Source organism: Conger conger, chromosome 12 (genome assembly GCF_963514075.1).
Source record: "Conger conger chromosome 12, fConCon1.1, whole genome shotgun sequence".
NCBI classification, from domain to species: domain Eukaryota; kingdom Metazoa; phylum Chordata; class Actinopteri; order Anguilliformes; family Congridae; genus Conger; species Conger conger.
Window position 1 is genome coordinate 6,117,542 of NC_083771.1, and position 10,803 is coordinate 6,128,344.

General features: G+C 46.5%; 1 protein-coding gene across 1 annotated transcript; it reads left to right on the forward strand.

Annotated features, from left to right (window-relative positions):
- The first annotated feature begins 285 nt into the window (after nucleotides 1-285).
- On the forward strand, nucleotides 286-10,473 carry cercam (cerebral endothelial cell adhesion molecule). Its single transcript, XM_061215581.1, has 12 exons — nucleotides 286-898; nucleotides 1,370-1,480; nucleotides 1,954-2,071; nucleotides 2,967-3,101; nucleotides 4,279-4,483; nucleotides 4,648-4,767; nucleotides 5,013-5,089; nucleotides 5,705-5,811; nucleotides 6,482-6,614; nucleotides 6,937-7,064; nucleotides 7,810-8,013; nucleotides 8,765-10,473. The coding sequence occupies exons 1-12, from the start codon at nucleotides 699-701 to the stop codon at nucleotides 8,994-8,996; spliced, it is 1,770 nt and encodes a 589-aa protein (XP_061071565.1). The 5' UTR covers nucleotides 286-698; the 3' UTR covers nucleotides 8,997-10,473.
- Nucleotides 10,474-10,803: the final 330 nt, after the last annotated feature.

Sequence of the window (10,803 nt, forward strand, 5' to 3'; positions counted from 1 at the left end):
TCGCATTAAGGAATTAATTGCACCATATCTGTTTGCGTTTGGATAGGCATACATTCCTGCACTTTGATAATTCAACTAATATGTTGCATTATCATTCAGCTAACAGATAGCTACATAAGGCAGTCTATCTCTACAGAAAGCTCTGATAAATTGTAGGCTGTTGTTTTCTAAGCGGCAAGTGGGCTACACTTTATAGTACACTATGAGTGAAGTTAAGGGTTTGATATGCAGAAAAAATTAAATCTAAACTGCGAGCAGGATGCAGTGTTTTTGGACGAATATTTACATCTTAAATTCTGGCACGTTGATGCAACTACATAGGAATCCGCTACTGATTGCTGTAGCCTAACGCAATATTTATACAATAAAGCTCAGTTGATAACACTTCTGACTTTAGTTCGCTAAACGAACGAAATGGCTACACCAGAAAAATTACAGAACCACCAAACTAATCGAAGGAGAACATCGTTTATCTTCCAGTACCTTCCTGAAATATTGCCTGAAAAAGCTTTATCCGAAAGAGGACGGAGAAAGGAAGTTGAAATTTAAAACCTGCAGCGGTACACGTCCGCTCATGGAAAGGGGAGAGTTTTTAGGAGGGGAAGTTAAGGATAGCCCCTTTTCCTGACTGCTGACGCGGCCAGCGGCTGTAAGCAAAGTAGTGTAGTTCAAGAGTGTGGATGTAGCTGCTTGTAACGATGTTGTTTTGGATTCTCTTTATTGGAGCGATCACCAGGATAGACTGTTACTTTTCTGAAGAGAAAAACCCCGAAGAATCGAAAGTGCAGCCGCCTACAGTCGTGATTGCAATTATCGCAAGAAACGCTGCACATTCGCTTCCATACTATCTTGGAGCTCTGGAGAGGCTTGACTATCCCAAAAATCGAATCTCGATATGGTAGGTGGCCTTCCTACAGCACTGCAAACTATTCAGGGGGTCGCTAATATCCCTTTATGTTATTTGCACGCACACAAAGGTCAATCGTATTTAGATTTAATCTGTCACCCCTCCTCCCCCCCTCCCTTGTCTCCACTCAGAAACGTCCCCATCCCCCAACATGGAAAAAATGTAATGTAGTTATTGCTACAGTCTTAAAAACGGCGAGCTTTTATTTTTTTGCCTCTGAAAAAAGTTTTGATAAGCGATTTAATTAAATAACAGTGACAAATCAGCTCGGAAAATGTGCGTGTTCTCTCTCCCTTATAAGCGTATATTCATTTGTAAACTGGGGAGCACAACTGCACGTAAATTGATTGACTCCCTGGTTGCCGAATGTGCCCGTTAGCGAGGTAACCCAGATCAGGTGATGCTGCGTGTTCTGGGCCAGCTGTTTTAACTGTTTGAACATGTGTGCCCACGGTCCAACAGGGCTGCAACTGATCACAACATCGACAACACCACCGCGGTTCTGCGGGAGTGGCTGACCATCATGCAGAGGTTCTACCACTACGTGGAGTGGAGGCCCATGGACAAACCCACGTGAGCTGGTTTTTGTAGTACTTGGGGTACTCTAGCTAACTGTGGTATGCTAGTTCGTAGTTGATGTACTTTTCAAGGGTTCTTGTACTTGTTCCTGGGTTTGATCTGCACTTCATTGTAAGTTGCTCGAGCGTCTGCTAAATTCCTTTAATGTGATATAATGTAATGTAATGTGAGTGCAGATCCACCGCTTCCACCGCTGCAGTGACCCACAGATATTCACGTGCCTGGGGGCATGTCATTGAACCCCAAACCCAGACTGGCTGGAAGGGTAAAGGGCTTCAGGGAACGCTCCTAATGTAGACGGGAGCCTTTCCTTCTATTGCTTTATGCCTTGTTTCGGTGGAATTATCCAACAGGCCTGTGCTTGCCTTCGCCGTTGCGTGAGGCCTGTGGGGGTTAGTGGATGATGTGGATGTGACGTGGCCCTCCGCAGTAGCCGTGTCTCACCGAACCCTGCCGCTGTTCTGCAGGTCGTACCCCGGGGAACTGGGCCCCAAACACTGGACCAACGGCAGGTACGAGTACGTCATGAAGCTCAAGCAGGCGGCGCTCAACTTCGCCAAGAGACGCTGGGCTGACTACATCTTGGTAAGGGCCACCCCCCATTCTGTTTCTCTCCCCCCCGGGCCACAGCCTTCTCATTCCCCACCCTCTCTCCTGCAAAGGCAGGAAAACTATAAAAGTGAAGGACATGCAAATCCACTGCCTAGATTAACCTTAACTGTAAGCAGCACTTGTTGCGTCTATCATGAAATGTAAAACCTTTAAACATGCATAATCCAGTTCCCACTGTGACCACTAGATGAGTTACGGAATAGTTTCAGGCTTCCCCTGTGTGTCTGTTAGTCTGTCTTTAAACAGAAGAGGGTGAGAGTTGGTGAAATCATTGCCGTTTGTAAAGGTAAAAGGAATAAAATGGTAGAGCTGATACAACAGCTGCTGAAGGTTGTGGAGGAATGCATCCTACGGTGTATTGTAATGGCTGGAGCTTGACGTTATGTGTAAATGATGCCCAGTTGAAATTCTCTGTTGGACCAACCAGTAATTTACACACAAAGTAAATGGCACTTAAGATGGCTCTACAACTGATCCAGAACGCTGCAGCTCGTCTGGTATTCAATGTCCCCAGACACTCTCACATCACCCCCCTGCTCAGCGACCTCCACGCCTGCTATGGCTCGCGTCAAATTTCAAACTTAGGTGTTCACATACCAGGCAGTTAAGGGATGAGCCCCTGCATACAGTAATCACTAATCAGAACCTATACATCAGCCAGACCCCTGGCGCACCTGCATCTCTCGGTCACGACTGCTGTCTGTTCTGCCCCACAGTGGTGGGATGACCTTCCTGTGGATGTCAGAACAGCAGAGCCTTAGACCATTTTCATGCGCAGACTGAGGGATGGGGCATAAGGGAGAAAGGGTGTTCTGGTTGCATGCGTTTTGGGATGAGTGCATGAGGACTCTCACCCCCCTGTCTTCAGTATGCAGACACGGACAACATCCTGACCAACCCAAAAACACTCAGCCTCATGGTGGCAGAAAACAGGTCTGTTATCGCGCCCATGATGGACTCCCAGACGGCATACTCCAACTACTGGTGTGGCATCACCCCTCAGGTAACGCATGCCCACGTACCTCCTGAGTCTGTCCACTGAGCGCAGGTACCACTCTGCTCTCCAGCCCGGGTCTGGTCACTGCCCTCCTGCTGCTCGGGTTCCCTACAGGAAGGGAGCAAATTTCAATTTGTGTCATCTATGTCAGTCATGTTGGGTAGCTGACTATCTGCAATGACAAATACACTCAGTGAGCACTTTATTAGGACTTCTACTGCTCTAGCTATCCACTTAGAGTTATGATGTGTTGCGTGTTCAGAGATGCTCTTCTGCATACCACTGTTGTACTGTGTGGTTATTTGCGTTACTGTCTCCTTCCTGTCAGCTTTGGCCAGTCTGGCCATTCTCCTCTGACCTCTCTCATTAATAAGGCATTTCTGTCTGCAGAACTGCTGCTCTGGATTTCTTTTTCTTTTTTTTTTTTTGCTGCACCATTCTTTTCAAACTAGAGACTAGTGTGTGTGAAAATCCCAGGAGAGCAGCAGTCTGCCACCAACAATCATTCCTCGGTCAAAGTCACTTGGATCACATTTTTTCCCCCATTCTGATGGATGGGGTGAACATTAACTGAAGCTCCTGACCCAGATTTACATGATTGTAAGCATTGCACAGCTGCCACACAATTGGCTGATTAGATAATCCCATGAATAAGTAGGTGTAATAAAGTAAAAATGTTCCTAATAAAGTGCTTGTTGAATGTATGTTTACAGCATGTGATGAATGTAAGACCTACGTCCCCTTCCTGGCCTCGGGCTTCCTTGAAAATAGATGTTCTGTCCACCATGGCTTTTCTCTGGTAAGGTAAAGGTGTTACGTAAAGGTGCAACAGGTAATTTCGGACTGCTAACGGTCAAGAAAGGAATTGCAGCAACAAACCACAGCACTGTTCATCCCACCCCTTCTCTGTCACCACGCTGACGTTGAAATGCAATTGGCATTAGAACCAATTTTAAACCAATGGGCTTGAATTATTGTACAGCTATACAATGCGTGCCGGCCCGTCAACTGCATATTTAAAAACCTGAATTTAAGGACTATAAACACAGGCAGAGGGTGAGTCAACATGTCAGTGAGGCCTTTTCAATGATAGGAACGGATTTATAATGGTCTTGTAACAATGTTTTAACACAAACATCTTACCTCTTGTACCTTCAAAATAAAACCAAACCCGCTTCCACAGGGATACTACCGGCGCACTGCCGAGTACTTCCCCACCAAGCACCGGCATCGCCTCGGCTGCTACCCTGTTCCCATGGTGCACTCCACCATGCTGCTGGACCTGCGCAAGCAGGGCACCAAGAAGCTGGCCTTCCACCCTCCCCACAAAGACTACTCCTGGCCTTTTGACGACATCATCGTCTTTGCCTTCTCCTGCCGCGTCTCAGGTACGGCTCCCCCTGGTGGCCGAATGGTTTCTAGCGCTGCGCGATACCTCACTGCTGTTGCACAATACTGGTGTGAACTGTCCGTGTGTCCGTTCTGCAACTAAACTGCGCTGTGTCTGTTTTACATCTGGGTGATTTTTTTTTGTTGTTTTTTTTGGTGCCAGAGGTGCAGATGTATCTGTGCAACAAAGAGCGCTACGGCTACGCGAATGTTCCTACGAAGCCCCACCAGACCATCGAGGACGACCGGATCAACTTTGTTCATCTGCAGCTGGAGTCCATGAGTGAGTGGGGATTTTTTTAAAGGTGAAAGGCTCTGGGCTGACTGTGAGTATGTCTGCATGTGAATGTGCCTGTGTGTGTTTCTCCGTTTGTTTTTGTGCGCAGGGAAAAGGACAGCCATTGTGGAGTGGAGTCGCGCGTGAGCAGGTGTCACCGGATTTGACCTGTCCTGTGAAAAGACAAAAATGGGGAGAGAAATTGTGACCTTTCAGAAATGCCGAGTGAAAGTTCTTTGTTTGTTTTTCAGTTGATGGGCCACCCATGCACCCCTCACGGTATTCACATTTACTGCCCAAACAAAGAGACCTCATGGGCTTTGATGAGGTGAGAGATTTATCGTTCAAATATTTTAAAAATTAAAGGAAATGTCCAGGGTCTCAAAAAGGCGATAAGACAAAACACAAAATGGAGTACACGTAATTCAAGGGTTTATTTGCTGCCTGCGTTTTAAGCAGTTACATTCACTTGTAAATTCACGGAGAGATTTGCTGTGTTTTAGTATTGGGGTCACCAATGCCCTCTAGTCACGTGACCCCAGACAGTCACAGGGATTTACTTATATATTACATAACTGTTCGTTCAGCATGCTTCAGACTGCACTGACACACTTTTGCAGAGTACTCAAATCAATGAGCTAAAAAGTGGCGAGAGGCGTACCCAAAGTGACACTCAGTAAAATGTTCTCAGTTCTCAGTAAAATGACACATCAATTTTTGCAGGGACCTGGAGACTCATTCCAATCAAATTGCTTTTCTGATTCTTTATCTTTGTCAGAAATCTGTCTGTAGCCCTACCGCTACACACTGTGTTCAGGCGACATCACGGTTCGCCGCTAAAAAGCGGGTAACCAGAAGTTCACGGTTCGTGCTCTCGTTGTGGAGCTATTTTACGAGGTGTGCGAGTCTTGTTTTCTGACCTGTGGCTGTGTCTTTGCCGCAGATATACCTGATCAATCTGCGGCGCCGTCCAGACAGACAGGAGAGGATGCTGCGCTCTCTCAACGAGCTGGAGATCGACGTGAAGGTGGTGGACGCTGTGGACGGAGGGTAAGTCAGTGTCTCTCGCAGTGAGGAAACTGTACGGCATCTAAAAGCAGTGAATCACTGCATATATTGTATACATACGTGATGTATTTAGCAATGTATCAAAGGAGAAGAGGGTAAGCTTTCTAACGATAGCGAAGTTATCTCTCTGCTCCAGATATCAAGGGAGTTGTGTCCTGTTTCGTTTTGAGTGCCACCAAACCATGTTTTTGAGAAAAATGCAAGGCTGGGAGACTACCGACACTGGGCTATAACTCCAGGGCTATACATTTTCATCTTATGTATAAACCCTTTAAAACTACATGTTTACTCTGAGCATTTACTCTTAACATTAAGACATGCAGGCCATGAAAGTAAATGCATTAACATTTAGCCACAAACACAGCTGATGCGGTTGTTTGTGACTGGTGAACAGTGACAAGCTGGCTAGCCTCCAAACAACGCACAACTCCGGTGTTACTTTCACTTTGACATCTTGCGCTGAATTTGGCATTAAGAAATGCAGATTACGAAAGCCAAGATATTTTTCTACAAAATGAAGATGGTCATTCCAAAAACGAAACATTTTACATAAATATTGTGGTATGTGAAATTGGCCATCGCGACGTACGACTGATTATGACAGAACGGGTCACGCGTGTACACACAAATGTTTGTGTGCTCCACCACGCAGAGCTCTTAACAGCAGTGAGATCAAGCTCTTGGGTGTGGACCTCCTGCCCGGATACTTCGACCCTTTCTCCGGCCGCACCCTGACCAAGGGAGAGGTGGGCTGCTTCCTCAGCCACTACTTCATCTGGAAGGAGGTGAGGGGCCAGGGGCCACTCTCTACAGGGGCCACTCTCCGCACCCGCACACATTATCTCAGGAGGACCTGTTTTACGTCTGCAGTGTGGCTGTCTCGCCTCTGCCCATGGTTTTTTATAGTAACTCATTGTGCAGCGAGTTGTATTTGTAAAATGGTTTCCGCATGAGATCACAATATAGCTCCCAGAATTCCCCTTGTGAAATAACATTACAGCTCTTAATATTTCCTTTCTGAGACGACGGCATGGCTCGTAGGACCCCCCTATTAGCGGTAGACCCCGGGTTTCCTGCCGCTGAAACGATCGACCGCTTCACTTGCAGATAGTGGACATGCAGCTGGACACGGCGCTGGTATTCGAGGACGACATACGTTTCCAGGGCAACTTCAAGCGGCGGCTCCTGCGCCTGATGGACGAGGTGGCGAAGGTGGAGCTGGACTGGGACATCATGTGAGTGGGGCGGAGCCAAACCGTGTCAGGCACCTCCCTAGAGCAGGCGGTGTGACAGGCACGTTGCCATGGAGACCATGCCTTCTGGTTGCTCGGCTGCATGTCCTGTTCTTTTTTTTTTTTTTTTTTTTTTTTTTTTTTTGGGTGTGAGGTGAAGGGGACCGTTTGGTGGCAGTTGCGTTTCTTTGTGTTGCAGTGCCCCCTTGTGGCCGACTCCCCCTAATGACTGTCTGATCCAAGCGGCCAAAACCGGCTTCTTTTTTAGAAACTCATTTCCTGGTCACGATGAGAGACCGTGAGAGGGTGCTCACTAGCGCCCACTGCGGTTGGCTCCAGTATAGGTCATTCAGACCTGTAAATCCAATGGTACAGTTGTCAAAATAAGTCAATAATTGTTTCCCACAAGAAAGTGTAGTCCCAATCAGTGTTTTATTTTGTATTTTTTTAATCTAACGCCTCCCCATGTGCCGATTTCCTTTAAGTTATAAGTTAAATTTTCCATTTAGTTATACAAATACAGCAATACTTTGTAGACAAATCAGGAACAGAATACATCTCCCTCTCATGCGCTTAGTGGACAAGTCTCTGGCTCAAAATTGTACAACATATCGACGCTGGTAAACTTTATTTCCCAGGCTTCCAGATTTCACAAGCCCACGGATAATCAGTGGGTGACATTACAGGGACTTGGTCCATGTCTTTCTACAGTCTGTGGTCTGTGCCCCTTCCTCCCGTTCCGCCGTAGATACCTGGGTCGGAAGCAGGTGAAGCCGGGCGACGAGGTGGTGGTGGAGAACGTGCGGAATCTGGTGGTGGCGGACTACTCCTATTGGACGCTTTCCTACATGATCTCTCAGCAAGGGGCGCAGAAACTGCTCAACGCTGAACCTCTCTCCAAGATGCTGCCGGTAGACGAGTTCCTGCCCATCATGTACGACAAACACTCAAAGTGAGTGGGACAGATGCTCTATCTCCAGATCATACACCTCCATAGTTCAGAAACCAGTCCGATAGGTTGGGCTTTATCTACTGTCACCTCCTTAGTACACCATTTTGCCTGACATGTCAGCTTGTGATTGGTTAATCTGGTTGAAAAGTGCTCTGTCGTGGTGCGACCGAGTCGGCCCAGAGGGCCAATGGGAGCTCAGGCCAAAGACAAGTCTGGAAAATGCATCGGAGCAGTGGAGAACAGAGTGTATGGAAAACTGGCCGTCTGCCACACACCCACACAATGCGACCTGCTGCCCTCATCCAGCTACATACCAGAATGCTGGATATTCTGGAAGTTCAGAATTCCATACCTAAATGGTTATTTAATTCTATGATTTTATTTATATGTGCTGACCTTCTGATAACATGCACCCAGAATTTCCAGTTGTTTTTCTTGGAACATGTTTTATCTGTCAAGGGTAACACCCTTCTGAGATAAGATTTGTTAGGTTTGAGTCGCACCCAGGGCCTTGTTATTGGTGCACATTATTGGGGCACATTATTCAGACTGCTCTCATGGTGCTCCTCGTTTATAGTCCTGCGCCTGGATATGAACACAGTGCAGTTCGTAAGTATTTGGACAGTGGCACGATTTCCATGTTTCCATCCATTGATAGACAGCAGCTTCTTAAACTAGGCCCAGATGCTATCCTGATGGCTATCCTGATTTTTGTCGTCCCCCCCCCCCCCCCCCCCCCGCCCTTGCACAGTGAGGAGTATAAGGCCCATTTCCAAAACCGGAATCTGCAGGCGTACTCAACGCACCCTCTGCTGGTGCAGCCGTGCCACTACGCCGGAGACCCGGAGTGGGTGAGCGACACCGAGACCTCCACCATCTGGGACGACGACTCCGTGCGGACGGACTGGCGCGGCTCCTTCAAGACCCTGAAGGGCTCCTCCCCGCCCGCGGGGCTGCATAGCGCCTACCGCGACGAGCTCTAACCCCGCGAGGCGCGGGGAAACGGACAAACGTCTGCATACTTCAGCGTCAGCAGGCACTGCATTCCTTCCACTAACGCCAGTGCTGGGGGGTCTGGAGGGTAGGAGTCCCGCACCTGCTCTCCAGCGCAGCCTAGAAGCTCCTGACCTCCCCCTCTCACTCTCATTGGTGTGAGGTGTGAGCACAGGCCTCAGGTGCTGGAGATCAGTGCACCTGGAATCAAGAGCCCCATCTCCCGGGGGGAAAGCGTGTGTGACGTCTGTGCGTGTCTCTGCGCACAGGGGACTGCTTTTCTGTTGTTTGTGCTGATTGTTTGTGCTGTGTGTGTCTCTCCTGCTTCCTGGCCTCCTTCCCGAGTGTATCGCACACACACTCTCTGTGAGTTTCCTTCTCATGGGTCACCAGCCATCTTTTGTGTCAAACACTTACATTCACACTGGTGAATCCACTCATTTTGCATCGTTAAAGGAAAGGGACTCGCAGTTCAATCGATATTTACAATGATTATAATTGACCGGTGGCATTTGTAAATCTGGCTGAGCAGGGTGAGGTCTGCCTCCAGGACTAGAAAGGCTTACATCTGCTACCTTGAAGGGAAGCCAACTGGTGCCTGCTTTTAAAAGCAATAAAGACTTAATTGTGATCACAATCAAGCTGCATTCTGCATGTTTCTGCACTCTATGGCTTTTTTAATATGAACAGTACCTCTAATCCCCTCTGCTTGCAGTTCAGTTAAAGCATTGTTTGTTTATGCTGTTATGCTTGTTGCTAGGCAGTTGGTATTAGTCGGCTTGGCAGTAGCAGTATCTTTAGTATCTTTATTTATTTCAGTAGCCCTTGCAGCTTAAGTGTCAAATCGTGAGTTTTATTGTACCAAGTGTGACCAGAAATACAATCCCATAAAAATAGGTTCAATGATCATTTTCTTTACTAGCTTTACTAGAACATATCATTTTGTGAATTCATGAAGATTTTATGCATTTTAAAAGCGTTTCCATTTTTGAATGGAAAGAGCAATGGCTATTTTTATTTGCCGGGGTGACTATACACAAATAAACTTGGGCGCAACTTTTCTGCTTGTGTTGGTAACTTGCACAATTACACGGAGTGATTAAAGAGTGGAAAATGTCAAGCTGCCACTGATCCTTAATCATCCGTGCTCTAGACCTGTGGATGATCTCCCTGGACTAGCGTATAGCTATGTAAGCAATCAATTATTATATATTTTCTATAATAATAATGTATTGCATTTTTATAGCTGTATGTAGCCCCTGTAGAATACTGAAATTGTAATATTGTAAAATGTGCATTTCATTATATGATTTTATTGTATACTGTTCATTATGAGCTACATACAAGCTATGAAACATAGTGCTTGCTGTGTGCATCAGTGTTGCATGCTTTGTACTATGTTTGTCATAACTTGCCTCAACATTATTGCAAAACTTGCAAAAGTAAAAGTGCACTAGGTTCAATGTCCACTTTTTCTATCACCTGCCTGGTTCTCTCACCCTTTTCCAATTCACACTGTTTGGTAACCAAGGAATATAGCCATTTAGCATGGCATCTGGGTAATCTTAGTTTACTATAATGCAGAATACATTAGCATTTGTGCTTATTTCTTAGCCATTTATACTGAAAACAACATCATTAATGATGGGTTTTTCTGTTGGGCATTTCAACAGCAACTTTCTCTAGTGACCTAAGTTAAAAACATTTAACCTTCACATCCAGGAATGTTGACTGGTATTGCAAGCTAGATAACTAGATGATATTACTAGCTAGTGAACTAACTAACCTTTACCTTGA

Excerpts from the sequence above, each read along its gene's own strand:
- cercam (XM_061215581.1), top strand. The coding sequence starts at position 699 with ATGTTGTTTTGGATTCTCTTTATTGGAGCGATCACCAGGATAGACTGT. Across the intron at positions 4,484-4,647 it reads CTTCTCCTGCCGCGTCTCAG|AGGTGCAGATGTATCTGTGC; the intron begins GTACGGCTCCCC and ends TTTTGGTGCCAG. Across the intron at positions 5,090-5,704 it reads ACCTCATGGGCTTTGATGAG|ATATACCTGATCAATCTGCG; the intron begins GTGAGAGATTTA and ends TCTTTGCCGCAG.